The following is a 16,433-nucleotide window of genomic DNA, read 5'->3' as shown; positions in this document are numbered from 1 at the left end:
CCTATCGTACACTCTTCCATTCTTTCTGTGAAAATATAATCAGTTTTTAGCTTTCATAATATGTGCACGTTATTAAAGGAAAGCAATATTGATAATCACTGTGTGTATATACTTTAAAGGGAGAGAACCTTTTTGTTGAATAATACTATTACGCAATTCGAGTGACTTGAGACTGAAAATTGCGTCACTGGTGACGGTCTGTTTTGATTTTATATTTTAACTGTTTCTAATAAAGTCTGCGCCAATATCAGAACAAAATCGCTCTAGTGAAGTGTTGTATTTCTTTGCTTTGAAAAAAAAAAACAGTGGAGAATATTTTCATTAAGATCTCTCTTTCCGAATAATTATTGTTTTTTTTTTGATGTACCATTCTGCAAACGCATGAGCACATAAATGCATACACACTTATGTATGTATATAAATAAATATATATATATATACATATATATATATATATATATATATATATATATATATAATATGTGTGTAGTCAGAGAGATAGGGAGAGAGTGAGAGAGAGAAAAAAAGGTATGTGACGTTACCACTAATACAAGGAAGCGGTAAATACCACGAGGGTGATAACATAAATTATAGCTACAAATTTATTGATATAATATTTCTTGTTTCACCTGTGTACCAAAAGGACCTGGCCAAAGTACAGTTTTGGAGGAAGACGTTATACAAATTTAAACTCCACAATTAGCAAGTTTGAACTTTGAGTCTTAATTCTCTCTTATTCAAAAAGAATGCATCATCCGAAGCTTACAATTTAACACCACTACAAGCCAACGTAATCACAACGTAGACTGTTTATATTGCTCTCAAATAACCATCTACTGACAAAACAACATTTCGATGGAGAATTATCCTTGAGTTGATGCTGCAACAGAATATTCCCCTTCAACGTGAACATTTTGATGAATATTATGAAAACAAGATTTATTTTATTTTGTGATTTCCACATGTCGGCAATAGCCAAGTTCAATATCTTTAATCTGAGGGGATATTCCTAATATAAACAAAGTAAATAGTTCCCTACTGCAGGTGATTTTAATCCTGACTGATCATAAACAATCGTGTTGTACAATTGCCGTCAATATAGAAGAATAACGACGGGTCGTTGATAAAATGGTAAAATGCTAAAAAGGCTTGTATGAAAATAAAAAAGGAAAGTAGTTTTATTATACAAACTCTGATCAGAGGGAAGATAAATAGTTTGAAGCAGTCGCTTGCTTTACATCATAATACACACTGTTTCATCAATACTTTTTGCTAAATAGATCACCTGACAATTAAACTACAGTTTTTGTATACAATTTGTATAAAAGCAAGAAAAACACTTTTTCACATTTTTTTTTCTTCCCTAAAATGTAGACGGCTACACGAATAATATACGTTAGTACACTACAAAAAGACAAATCACCAACAATATACTATATTTAGTTTACTTTCATATACTAGATATGGCATAAAGAATTGTACAACCAAAATTGTATTCTCAAAATATCATGAAAGTCTTTTGACAGAACTTACAATTAAGTTTTGATATTGTTCTAAAGTATTTGATTTTTTTTTAAATCATATAATTTGATACTTGGACATTTCATAAGAAATCGTGCAACATTTAAAATCTTACTTTAACCAAACACAGTCACAGTTTATTCAAAACATAGTAGTTATAATTGTTAGTATGCGATCGACAAAGTACTTCCAAGTTTCACATGCCAACTTGATTTCGGATAAGTTCATTTCATACCTTTCGATGCATGTACGTAACCTGTAAACGTTGCTTTAGTGACAATTAGGAAAGAAAACACCTAATACGTGCAGGTATCAAGTTAAAGCTATGCAAATAACAATTTTGGAATCTAACAATAGTTTGAGAAAAGATTTAGCCGCCGTCTATGTATATTTTTTGCTTTACCATGTATGACGGTAGATGCAGATGTTGCAATGTTCAATATTTGTCTAAAGGGGGAAAAACACCCGAATCTGTAATTATCCATTGAAAAGAAAAGAGGCGTTACTTTCCTCAAGATTTCCAAACAGCAAAACTGTCACTCTCCGTATCAAAAGAAGATAGCATGCTGGTGTAAAATGGTACTGTGTGCCGACTTGCATATGAGAAGATTGTGATTGACTGCGTCTTTATGTGACACCCGACATGCCCGATGTCCTCTTCAGCCTAAAGCAGAGTGGAAAACTCGTGCCATGTCAAACTCACCTAAGTCGAGTTTAAAGTTCGCCGCTCACCATACGACTTTCGGTGGCACGACTCATAGACTTCGGATTCGAAATAAATCTCGATACCCTTATGAAAAAAAAAATGCGCTTGTTTATTTCAGATGAGAAGTCGCTCAGTCGTGCGACCGACAGTGGTATAGCGTGCTGCGGGCTCGACGCGACCTCTTTTTCGACTTATGTGAAATGCGCCTTACACAATAAAGTTATAGAGTTAAAGACGTTTGTGCATCCACCCAAGAAAATAAATCTCTTCTCCTTAACATATTTCTCGATTTTTGCAAAGTTGACAGCATGTAGAAAGGATTATGATATCACCACGTTGAACCGTCGGTCCGCCTAGTAGAGTTTAGCACCCGGGTGCATCTGTGGATAACGAGGGGGCATATCATAGCCGTCCAAGGGGTAAGGGTGCTGTCAAACGAAAATAGTGAGAGAAAAAAGTGACATAACATTATGGTCTTTGCTGAGTGAATGACAGCCTGAACGAATTAATACGTGTTTCCTTTCCTTTCTCTGATTTTCTCATTCTCTAATTCTCTATTTCATATCTAAATGTGTTTCAGTCCTCCACGATATCATTCACGTAATGATTATAATTATTGTATTATGTAAGAATACTAAAACAAAGAAAAACAATCAAAGCCAAAGTTATTCTTTTTGCCAATTTTTAGATGACTTATTTTGCCTAACCTCAATTCTACTCAAAATCCTGTAAAACCATTATGACATTGTGATATAAGGCAATTGCAAATTTACATAATTATGATTTGTTATTGTTGTTGCTAATCTTTTACACTGTACTCTTTTGATTTAGGATTGCATACCAAAGCACAACAACAAAAACAAAAACAAAAACAAAACAAAACAAAAGTTTTCATTCCTTCCTTTCTCTTCTTTTTTCATTTTGTAGCATCGCCTCAAAATCGTAACAGACGACACTTTCAATGCATTCTATTACCTGCGATAGGGAAGGCGTGCTGAAGCAAACGGTGAAGCAGTCAGCAAAAAGCGCCATCATAGACAAGATACAGATGATAGACATGGCGGCGATCACGGTAGCAAAAGAAATCACGTAGATGTTGTGGTTGACCTCAGCACTCGAGTTGGCTGTTACGTCCTCAGCCATAGCCCAACTGAAGAGACCAATCACAACGCTGGATGTCAGGAACGCCACGGTATTGGCCATGAAACTTGACAGTGAGATCTGTGTCGATTTCAAAGTAATAAAGCATTAGCCATAGGAAGGTATCGTTCGGTGGTCGTATTCAACTACCGTTTGGTGATATTATTTCAATCTCATAAATACCATAATAAAAAAAAAGACTGTTTGGGTTTGAGCAAGAAAAGTGCAGCGACCTGCCATCAGTTGGTATGACATAGCGACAGCAAAGTTATTACTGCGCTAGTATTTTCTAAGTATTGATATGTTTAGAAGCTTGAAAGTATAATTAATTATGTAGCTCCCTAGACGTCGTAAACTACTCAGAACTTAGAAAGTAATACAATGACCGTTTCTTCCTTGTCAGGTCTGTCCACTACTGGTACCTGACAAAAATATCCTTGTTTATTTTATTCTTTTTTCCTATTCAAATTCTTATGCTTATTATTTTTATTCTTCTTCTTATTGTTACTTAATATTATCATTATTATTATTATTATTATTATTATTATTATTATTATCATCATTTCTTTGTCTATATATTTATGTATTTATTTATTTTCACGACTTGTTTAGCATTTCACCATTGGCCTTTGGCTTCCTAGAAAGAATAATTGTGTGGATAACAATTTCTAACAAATCATCACAAAACTTACATGTGCATGAATCTCAAAGTACTCAGGCTGCAGATTACTCGAATTTAAGTGCATAGAATTCTTTCAAACTGTCCTTTTACCGATAGATAGCCTTACCTGAACCAATGATAAGCACAACCATATTCATAATTTTTATGATAATTGTAATTATAAACTCCACGTTGGGCCTATAAATGGGCCTACTTATAAGTATGTCTATCTATTCATTTGTTGATTTATCTATGTTATTTATTGCATGCAAATGTTCAAGCATCATGTATTTCAGTTACATTTCATATCTTAATGATATCCATAACAGTGTGTGTGTGTGTGTGTGTGTGTGTGTGTGTGTGTGTGTGTGTGTTTGAGAGAGAGAGGGGGGCGGTTGGGGAGAGACTGAACTTCATTGCTGTGATGGATCATTCCTTACCGGTAGAAACGAGTTCTTGGATTTCTTCTTTTTGCCGCCTAAAACTGACACGAGGTTCGCAGCACCGCACATCAGTATCTAGAGGAAGTCAAGCAACGAGAGATAATCTTTAGCGAAAGAAGGACAAGTTCACTTTCTAATGCAGAAGGTGGATTGAGAGGATGCATTAATATTTAGATTGTAGAACACATCAGAGAAAGTTTGAGGAAAATCGGACATACCGGTGAAAGGTTATGATTTAAAGTTTAAGTGTTCATACCGTTTGATGAGAAGACTACTATGGTTTGTGGTGTCACAATACATGAGTAGAAGGAAACTAGGAAAATATAATGAAAATTCAACACATGATCACTTTTCCCTTACGATAAAAAGAGCACTTGAATTGCCTCTTCCAGAAAGCAGGGGGAAAGATATCACCCTTAACATCCATCAGAAACATTAGTAAAGGAAATGTGTACATCTATTGTACTTTATGATAAAATAAATAAGTTTTTCAAAATACTGATTGTGTATACTGTTTGTGTTCTATTCAACAGGTCTCTCCCAGTAGTAAGAGTGAGTTCATTTGTTAAGTATTGCATGGACACTTTATTTACTATATCATTCCCAGACATCACGTCATGCATAATATGCAACGTCGGCTATTGACCTGGTATTTGCTTCCTTCATGTCTGGTAGCCGCTACTTTTATGTCGAATAAAACAGCATTATGAGGATATCTTCGTATACCGTCCTCCAATGTTAGAAACTGTAATGTTTTCCTTTTGCGTCATGTTTAAGGCCTAAGAAAAAATGGAACTCGCTAAAAAGAAATAATAATAAAATCAAAAAATAATAGTAACAAATGCATTTACCACCGCAAATGTGAGAATTAAAAAGAAAATAAAAATAAAAAATGATAAAACAAAAAATCAAAAGTTAAGACCCTCAAGAATCCACAAAAGAAAAAAAAAGTATAAAAACGATAAAAATAGGTCGAGCACATGAACAGAAAAGTAAACATGATATTGTTTAAATGCCTCGCGCAACTCCTTCTGATCATCAGCTGTCGTGGAGGGCAGCAAACAAACTTACAATGAGACCACCCCAGAGCGGGATTCCACTGGCGTGGTTTTCTTCGGCCGGTGCTGGAACCGATAGCACGACATCAGTAGTAAGCGAAAATACGGCCATGGTGAGGAGAATCTGCACAGCCCCCGTGAAGCCGATGAAACTTCTGCGAAAACCCATCGTTGGTGGCGTACTTTACTCAATGCGTGTCGGCACTTCGAAGAAAATCTGAAAAACGAATACAAGAATGGCAACAAAACTTTGAAATGAAAAAGAAGAACAAACTATAAATAGCAAAACAAAGAAAAAAAAAGAGATCAAACAAGACAATAGTGAAAGAAAAAAGTGGCATACGCAGTTGTGTTTTCCTTTGGCACAGATATTTGCATGATCCCATTTGCATTGATAAGTGACACTATAAGACCTACGTGACGACATTTGCGTACATTTAATTTATTGTTTATTCAAAGAGCGTTTTGCAATCCAATATGCAAAAAGAAAACACTTAATGCCATGCCGCACTTACTGCTCAAATAAAGAACAATACACTTATTGTATGCTGCTTTCTTGATAAAAATGATAATCATAAAGACCCCCTCCCCCCACACAAAAACCCCATAACAAAACAACAACAATAACAATTGTTTGTTGTTGTTATTGTTGTTGTTGTTGTTGTAACAGTCTTAAAAGTAATAATTTACCATTTGCAGATGAAACAAAAATCCAGCATTAGTGCTTCAAAATAGTTCTAACATGTGAGCTAGGCGTAGAAACAAGCAATGTAAAAATTTGAGCCTGTATAATCGATTTTAAATATTGTTAGATATACAAAATATGGACAATAGCTTTAACAGAAATTTTCCAGACGTAACCGTCTACAGTATCGTTTAAATGAAAAAAAAAAAGTAATATCTTCTTATATTTCAGGTTTTATTACAAAAATCTTATATAGTTGGATTTTTCTTTTTGTGATACAACTGACCTACACGAATGCATCAAATGTAATATCTTGAACATCTTTTTCCCAAAGGTAATCAAGACCTTTACACTCGACATCAGACTGACGGAGCAGGAAGGTTTAGCGGATGAGGGTCAGGAATTTAACAGAGCTTGTCTTGGGTTAGAATCCTGCCCAGTACGTTCAACAATGTTTTGCCCACAGCATTGCTCTTGACCCAGGTGTATAAATTGGTATCTGTTGATGCTGGGGTAACGATAATGAAGTAGAACCGTTGAGAAGAGCAATAATAACATACAAGAAGCTATCAATAGGAAAATATGAATATGTATTATTCCTCAATGAGAGAAAAAAAATGCAAACACCTACCCCGGGCCGACACGTCATTCTATTCAAATTTGGTAGAGGTGTTTGCTGTAAGTGACTGGGTTTGGAGAAGCCTAAAAAAGTATCTACTGCGGAACATTTTTTTTTTCTCGCATATTCTTTCCGTTATTTCAAGTAGATGAAACGTTTTTGTTATTGTTGTTGTTTATTCTCATTTTAATGATTTAGAACGTACATAGACCATTCCGAGTAATATCTTCAGAGAAACCTCATTCTTATTAGAATCGCCCTCCCTCCCCCCCCAAAAAAAGGCTGTATTCCTTACTCATTTCTATCCATTTTTGTAAAACATCTGTAGTGCATTTCTATTAAAAGGCATACAGATAATAATAATCATTCAAAATAGACTCCTTACCAGTCAAAATTAAGCGAAAACAGTATAAAAGTGATACTGAATTCTTCCCAGGGTGTTAATCTAAGGGAGATACACACTCATAAATATAATATCATAATACGTAAACATGTTCATCATAATATGAGTACTGATAGTATACACAATCGCAAACGTAAGGTATCTATTACTGAGCATTTCAACATCATAGTCATTAGAGAAAACAGATAATTTTTTTTTTAATTTCATGTATTATGCTTATCTTTTACCATATACTGGAGACAACATCAGAAGTTAAAACAAGGCATGAAACTGAGAATTTCTTGTCTCAGGTATAACTGAATCATTCATGACGTGTAATTTTATTATTATTACCATCGTCTAACAATATAGAATTTGAATTCTGTTGAGCCTATGGCTAACTCGAACGTTTATCCTCTATTCCTTCTCTTAAACTGTGAAAACAGACACAAAAAAGAAATGATGGATTTCCCGATGGAAATGACTAAAAGATGGGAAAGAATTGAAAATTAGCATTATAAAAGCAATCATTAAAAAAAAGCCAACAACATCATGTCTTGAGATTAAACATATTTTTAATACGACCATATTACTGGCGTGGCCTTTGTGAGTCTCAAAATGGAGAGTTTTTACTTCCGGTTTTTTTTTTCTCCACTTTTTTCTATTTTTCACAAGAAACTGATATTGTTATCAACATTACGTTTACCTTATTTTTGTTAAAATTTTAATTCATACTCCTAGACCCAAAGAGAACAATGTGATTTTAGAACATCTTGTCCATAAATGTTCCCTGTCTACAAGTTTGTACTGTTGCCCACTCAATGACAAGCAAAACTCTAGTAATACTGAGTTACATACTAATTTGTTTACACGAGGACAAACGCACATAGAAGCAAGGAAACACGCACAGAGGAATAAAAAATAAACGTTTGATTGCTGCGTGTCGATTCGAAACCATTCACCCATAAATGGGCGCGGAAGGACTCGAATACTACTGCACTGACACACGAGCGTCGAACCGTACGCTCAACTTGGCTGTTTTCTATTTGGCTTGGCGGCAACGTTTTTCTCGAGCCTGTGCTGGTACGTGTAGTAGCAGAGAAAAATATCTGTTGTAAAAAAGGATGTCATATTCCGGTGGACTGTATTGACTTAGTTTAGCAAGAAGATTTGCAAGCTAGGACAGTCTGAACTGTCTCTGCGAATGTCCCTGCTATAAGCATAATAATATGGTCCCATTCCGCAGGACTAAGTACTGACTTAGTTTAACAAAACGGCGTAACAACTTGAATACTCTGAACTGTCTTCACGATACTCTGTATCTCATGTTCATTTCTATTGCCACATGCCAATATCACTACTCATACTTCATTGTTAGAGACGTTTTTTTTTTTTTCCTGTGAACCACAATGTGCCGAGTAAATTATGCCGTTTGCAGTCTATTGCTAGTCATCTCTACAGTCGAGCCTTAAGCATAGAGGACGGCATCATCATTTTGTCAACTTTTTGCAGGCGGGGGGGGGGGGTGGACCACATTTGCAGGTGTGCAACAAGCTCTTTATGGAAGAGTGAAGTAATTTTGCGTGGGCCATTAACTACCAGATAAATGGAACTTCAATTTGATGTCCTATTCGAGGTACAAAATGTTTTACATTAAAGAAGAAGACGTCATGAAACATAACATTGATCCGCTAGGCTCAATAGAACTCGAACCCGAGCTATTTGATTGCTATCGAACCACTTCGCCTCCCTAATGCTGCAAAATATCAAATGCGTGTGTGAGACAATAGTTTCCATGATGTCAGTTTCGCCAATTATGAAAAGGTTGACGTTTTTTAACCTTTTGTTTGTCTTTGAATACTGATTGAAAACCAATATGATAACATTGAACAGACTGTCCAAAGTCCCTTGCATAGAATGGGGTAATAATGAACTTGACTGTACAGCCCATCGAGTCTTTCAAATGAAGTGTATGAAAATAAGCAATCCATCAATGACACAAAGTTGCAGCATTCCCTAAACTGAGGCTGTACGTGATTAATCAATTCACTACGAAATTCTGAACAACCCTTAGACTTTGCACAGACTCAGTTAGTTTTCCGCAAGTCCCGAGTTAAATAAGGACTTATAAGTTTCAATTACAGGTCGTCGCCCGTCTGGAAATGTCGCGGAATGTTTGCGTTTTAGACTGTAGTACCTATCTTATTCCTTTTTCTTTTGTTGGAGAAATCAAAATTTTGTTACGACGTTAATGGTCACTATAAGGCCTACTGACTAACCAGCTTATTATGGATGAGATCAATAAACGTATAGGCCATGGATTGTGAGAGCTAACCCGGAGATGAAATTCAATACACACATTGAAGAAATGTGTTTGTAGATAATATCAGAGAATTTGACAACAGTGTTTTGAAGGAAGTGGATGACACCATTTGAAACATGTAACGTTTCTCATTACTTCATCCTTTCCATACACAATGTATATCTCCTTCTGAGTCTCTTGCAATGACTGTGAGTTTCTAAGTGTAGTATAGGCCAACTCGTTTTATATGTAAAACCAGATGCATATACTATACATCTAATTGTGCCAAGTATAAAGTATTTTCTGTGGCAGTTGTTTCCTGTCTAAATTAGAATTTTTCTGTCTACTGTATAATTTTTTCCAACTTTCGATCCATCTTAGGTGGCAATGTAGACAAGAAAATCAATGTCAATGAAGAAGTCAAATGTAGAAACGCAAGACATACCTTTGGGCTGTCAACAGAAAACACAACAAAATATCGAATAAACAAATTTGACAGAATACAGTTCTTAAACATGTAGTTAGTTTGTTGACAACATTTGCCAGAGACCAATACATCGCCTATGCGTATAGAAAGACTAGTGTTTGATCGCAAAATACACACTTCAAGCGTTATAAAGTAAGTTCATCATCAGATAGGGCACAATAAAATCTGTCCTGTGATACCCCACTTGCATCGTTACAAGGAATAGACTTGAACTGATGATTAAGAATAGCCCGTATATTCCTATCGTTATCGATAGTTTTTAACAGATTTAATGGCAGACATCTCAACTCAACAAGAATGACGTTAAGCTCTTCCTATAAAAAACAAACCTAAAACAAAATGAAACAAAACAAGAAGAGAAAGAACAGGAGCTGTAATATGACCTGTAAATGTTCAAAGAGAGGTTACAAGCAAAGCCAGGAATCAAAGTTGACTTATCAATGTATTTATTCATATTGCTGTCATTATACGCCGGTTAGTTGCAAGACATCAAAGTTCTGCAAACCGAACATATTTCGTTTGGAAATAGAAAGCGTTTGGCCCCGTAAACAAAATTGAACAGCCTCGTTAAAAGGGGATTGCTTTTCTCCAAGCAAACATATTTTGTGAAACTGTCTGTGGTTCTAAACTTACCTGAGAATATCGAAGTTGTATAATGTCTCCAAATGGATGCAGGTGCTATGATTCAGGCTTTCCCCAAACGAAAGTCACAAACCCACTGCCAAATTCACCACAGTCAAACACTTATCGGAAAAGCGATGCCAATTTGCCGATCGAAAATATTTTAGTGAATATTACGAGGTACGATTTCTTTCTTTTCTCAGGTGTGATAAATGAATAGGGGCCTATTACGAACTTGATACCTCTCACACATGAGCAATCTTTCCTAATACTGGTCCCTATAAGAAAAACAAAATTACAATCATATTTAGTGCGTTGGGTGATTTTGATTTCTGAGGCATTCTTCTCGTGAAAAAGGGAAACAAAATGATATTCCTTATTCAAGAGGTAAACATGAATCGCATTGCATATCGTTTGGAGAAAACAGTATGTATGCGTGCATTTATCGACACGCCTACATGCACACTTTAACCTATGCACCCATACGTTTATATTCATGTTCATTATACTCCTATTTTGCAAGATGTCAAGTGATATTGCTATTAATATTCAAGAGTGAAAAAAAAAAACTAAACCTAAAATGCAATAAAATTACTACACACACTCAAGATAAGCTTTGTGTATTCGTGTTTGTTGTTTTTGACAACTTTCTTGCTTTCGAACATTCTATACCTCTTCTTGAAGAAATATAAACATAGATTTCTCTGGATAAACCGTGTTAATTTATTTCCCGTCATACAGTCATAGGGAAATAATGTGTATTCCCTTTTGCGAAATCTAGGGATATGCAACATTCATTTATAGAGGTTTTTAACACAAATCAAACTACAACCTCTATTATCATTTGAGATTCTTATCCTCACATGTTTCTAGGTGTCTCCACTTTCAAACGAGAAATTACTTCATGTGTCAAAACTTGAACAAATTGTTATAACGCTGATGCATGAATTAGCTGTTTTAAGATAATGAAATCGTAATTAATGTTTTGACATCAGAATATGGATTTAGAATGAGCTAATTTTTCACTTCAGTGGATGATTCCAGATGCTTCTTATGATAAAGTTAATATTCTTTTTTCAAGTTGAAAACAGAACAATTGACCTGTATAATTGTGACCCTGCACCTCAACACAAACAAAAAGTCGCCAGACATGAATTTTTAGTTAAGACCATATTCTGAAAGAGCAGATTTTAAGCTTTAAAATGATGTATGACTCAAATCAAATGGAATCTCCTAACCTATCTAAATACTGGAAAGAAAGCGCAAACTCAGGAAAAGTGTGAACTGAGAAAAGAGGCTCTGAAGTACAGTGTCTATTCAAGCGCTTAATCTCTACCAAACCGTGCTGGCTGTGCGATGAATGGGACAAAAAACAGGAAGTAAACCACCAGAGTAACAACAATGAAGGGATTATCAGATTAAACTGATATTAAGTATGCCTCATTAACACATTCTGTCCATAATTAACGCCAACTTTCAAAGCATTAGCACTATCCTTTCAAAAGTTATTAGAGTTGAAAGTGAAGAGTGTGGACAAGGTTTCTCAGAAATGAAAATGGGATCCCAAAGACACACCTAATCACACTATTCTACCAAAAATGTTCGAGATAAACTGCTAAAAAACACACTTTCCCTCCCGTTTTATGATACCAAATTTTAACATAATGTAAAAGAAGACCCGCTCTTTCAGAAAATATGAAAAAGTCAAGTTCGGTTAGGTTGACCCATTTCACTTATTTTCAGTCCTCACGCAAAATCAGTGTGTGCGACTTTTTGTTTGTTTTGAGGTGCAGAGTCACATATATAGGCAAGACTCTACAGCCTAAATCCTATTGTATGCGTGCTGAGCATACTATCCAATGCTCTTCGTGATCTACCTATAATTCTAGAATATTTGCTGCAAGATGCTACCAATTTGTTTGTTTCAGCCATCGTACAACACTAGTAATACCCAAGAAGTTTCACCTCTTTAAAGAAATTAAAGATTTACATTGAATCTTATAGACAACATAATTTCAGTAAATGTACTTATCATTGACTTTTATAATGCTATCAATGTGTAAAGTCTCTCATCATCTCTTTACATTTTGAAGACATGATGATCTATTTTACAAATGAATCACTTTATAAAAAGTAAAAAGAAATTCATATGAAGAGTTTGTTCGCAAAAACTGATAAGTCCATATTTGCCAAATGGAGATATTTGCGATTAAAGGTCAAGAAAAAATAAAAAGAATAATAAGAACATATTTGCTTCTTTTGACCATAACTTAAAAAATGTACCTTTATATGTAGTAACCAATATATATATCATTTAAAAGGTACTATTTTGTACCTTGTGATAGAGACCGTACTTCAAAATCTTCATTTTTTTTTTTTTTTTTTTACAATGAGAGAGTTTCGTACAAAGTTAAGAATAATCTTACGAACGGTCTACGAACGCTGGTTTCTTACGGCCTTCTTAAGAAGTTACGAAATGGTCTAAAAATCGTTCTTACGGCGTTCGTGCAGTTCTTAATGGTATTTGTGACCGAGCCATTAGGAAACGTGAAGTTTGCTATTAAAAAGTTCTGTAAGAAAATTGGGTTAAAAAGAGATTTCATTAATCTACGTGACATATACTTGCAAAAAGACAATGTGAAAGATAGATTAAAGTCGTTAAACATGTGAAATAAGATCCACTACAACTTGGAAAGCAAAGGACCATACTTGTAAGCAACATTGAGGCATCCTCCATGTTATTGTAAGATGATGACATTAACATTTATATCATCGTAGATGACTGATTGCCAAGAATACCGATTAACCTGAATCAGAAGTTATTATTTTCACTCATTACAAATGTCAAAATTTCTTTGCAACTCATATAGACACGGATACACAGCTTCCTCGAATACCCTTGAAACTGTACGAAAGAGATGATTCAAGAATGATGGCATGTACTTGTTACCTTCTATAAAGCTCTTATCATTTATGTAAATAACTTTTGCAGTTGTCATCACAGGAGATATCTCTGTGGAAATGAAGTTTAAACATTTAACACTTTTTCATCAAGAGTTATTAACCCCGTCAAAAAGTGTATTATGTTTTAGCCGCTTATTATTGTAAATAACATTTCAAAAACACGAACATAGAGAATATTCGTTAACAATCATGTGCTATTATTGCCCTTCCTTTTATACTCACAATACTTTTATCTATACTACTGGCGACATGCTTGCCGGTAATTATTGTCACAGTTTTGGAGGACACGGCAATACTTTTTTTTTCGAAATCTCTACGCCATAAAACAAATCAGTCAAAACGGCAACGCTGCTCAGCAGACTGGAACTTCTAGAAGAGTTGGGTGTGTCAAACGGGAGCTACGTCATGTGACCTGTTTTCTGAATTCACTCATGGGCGTGACAAATAATAATCCATTCCCACATTTCGCGAAATGCCATTTTTTTTTGTCGAACACAATACGTTTATAAATACAGCAGCTAATATAATATACCCCACTGAGTAGGCAAGGGCGATTAACTGATTATATCTACTTTGCACTTCACCTGGATGCACCAGAGCCTATGAAATTATCCACTTCCTGTGAAATGAAGTGGAAGTTACTGTTAGATTATTATAGCAGTAGGCCCTATTTGAAACAATGGAATCTGATGGTTAAGATGGTATGTAAGTAGTGTGACGTTGCATATATCAGTTGGAGAAGTAACAGCAGTATTAAAGAGATCACGGCGGTGAAATTTCTAGTTATGGTTGTATAAACTGTCACCATCATACAGCAGGTGTAGCATTTGGACCTTGAATTCTAGGTAAACATAATCATGAAGTGTTATCCTTGAAGAAAATGGGAAAATACAAAATAAAAATCAAACAAACCGTGAGATCTGAGAGGCACGATTGATCATGTTTGACAAGCCACGCCATAACACCGAGTCATTATGATTTATTACAGAGACATAAACAAACGAAACTTCTGATGACAGCAAGCCCACAAACTCACAAACCCGCTCACACATAATAAGACATGTTAATACATTCCCCGTTGGTGTTTCACAATCTGCGATAATCCAAGATTATTTTCAAGCCATAGCCTCCTTTAACTGATAGAAGTACCCAACCCATATCAAACCAATTATTTATAAACTGTGTCATGATCGACCACAAGTTAGTCCCTCTCATTCCCCTTGTTGCTCTAGTTTTTTCAACCTGATTGTGACACAGGTAATAGGAGTTGCTCTGCGACTGGCGTGAAAGCAATATTACCTAGAGTTGTAAAGAACTTTTCTAAACTTTGCGAAAAGGGTACCAACAGGTTAACTGCTATGAAGTCATCGACACAGCATACGCACTAGTAAACGAGGAAACTAATGATGATGATGATGATGATATAATGGGCCCCAAACTATGGAATGGCCTACCCAAATCTCTTAGAGAAGCATCTTCCATTGATGGTTTCAAAAAGAATCTCAAGACATATATTTTCCATTTAAATTGACTATATTGTATACCTGTATGTATAATATGTGTACGTATATAGACCTATTGTTTGTTGGTTGATTGTCTTAATGTTTTCTGTGATACTGTTGTAACGTGACACAATATGTACTCTGTTCTATAGTGCCTTGAGTATCTTTTTTAGGTAGAAATGTGCGCTTTATAAGAGTCTCACTATTATTATTATTGTTGTTATTATTATTATTATTATTTCCTTTTTTTTAATATTACTAGCATTATTATCATTAATAATACTTAACAGTGCTTATATAGCGCATACCACATAACTATAGTGCATGCACATGTCCCTTTGAGCTTGAGCTTGCTTTGTAGAGTTTCTCACTACCTATCCTGCACTGCATAATGTAATCCAAGGTGAAGCACAGTGGTGCTCTACCGGCCTATTAACTCTATCGTTTCACATTTGCTCTGCAATATTCCGATTTGAATAGGGTGAGAATTGAAAAGACTGCTTCCCACGAAATTCCATGTCTTTGTGCAGAGACCGCTTGCTGTACTCACGGCAAATCGTGCATAATTGTTGTTAAGGTATCCACCAAACTCAGCGAACTAGAAAGAAATATTTGCATTACCATTCACACAGATTGTTCGCTATTATTCAGTAAGATTAATCTGTACAGGGCAATTCGTGTATGTTTACAATATGAGTACTAGTATGTCTTCTCCCCCCCCCCCCTCTCTCTCTCTTCCTCTCCCTCTCTCACCTTTCTTCCTCTCCATCTCTCTCTCTCTCTCTCTCTCTCTCTCCCTTCTAAAGATTGACTCCCAGGACAAGGCCAACAATAGATTCCAGTTATGCTGTTAACATGTTCCTATGTTTGTGTGTAAGCATTGTTGCTAGTGAGGGAGAAAGATGGCTAGTATAGAGTGAGAAACAGGGAGAGCTATAGGTAAACTCTGTCATTATCATAATAGTGCATAGAAATTAAAGTGAAAATTAAAGTTTGAGAAAGAGACACAAGAAGAGAGCGGAAAGAGTTGAGATAAGAGCCACTAGTTGTTTTGATAACGAGACAAAATTAACGTATTTTCATTCTTGTTTCTAACCCGTTCCTCAGCTACACTACTTACACTATCGAAAGGTAAAAAGAAACAAACAGAAACAAGTAAATAAAGAAATGGATATTCAAATGAATTGGATGTACATGGCTATGCGACTTGTTGTTACATAAATTGTAAATACGAATACATGTTTTCTTTATCAGTGATGCTGTCAACATATATAGGCTGCTTGTCTTTTGTAAACATGTTTGCAAAAAAAAAGGGAATGAAATTGTGCCAATTACCCTTATA

The 16,433-nt window shown here is 35.3% G+C and overlaps 1 protein-coding gene across 1 annotated transcript; it reads right to left on the bottom strand.

Annotated features, from left to right (window-relative positions):
• Positions 1 to 834: 834 nt before the first annotated feature.
• LOC139710225 (uncharacterized) lies at positions 835 to 10,746 on the bottom strand. Its single transcript, XM_071622156.1, has 5 exons — positions 10,638 to 10,746; positions 5,543 to 5,746; positions 4,469 to 4,546; positions 3,203 to 3,448; positions 835 to 2,655 (listed from the first exon to the last, which is right to left on the bottom strand). The coding sequence occupies exons 2-5, from the start codon at positions 5,696 to 5,698 to the stop codon at positions 2,581 to 2,583; spliced, it is 555 nt and encodes a 184-aa protein (XP_071478257.1). The 5' UTR covers positions 5,699 to 5,746; positions 10,638 to 10,746; the 3' UTR covers positions 835 to 2,580.
• Positions 10,747 to 16,433: the final 5,687 nt, after the last annotated feature.

This window comes from Diadema antillarum, unplaced genomic scaffold (genome assembly GCF_040938485.1).
Source record: "Diadema antillarum isolate AM-2024a unplaced genomic scaffold, OU_Dant_1.0 seq00001510_RagTag, whole genome shotgun sequence".
Classification (NCBI taxonomy): domain Eukaryota; kingdom Metazoa; phylum Echinodermata; class Echinoidea; order Diadematoida; family Diadematidae; genus Diadema; species Diadema antillarum.
The sequence above is the reverse complement of the archived record's forward strand: the minus strand, read 5'-3'. Positions and strand labels throughout refer to the sequence as shown.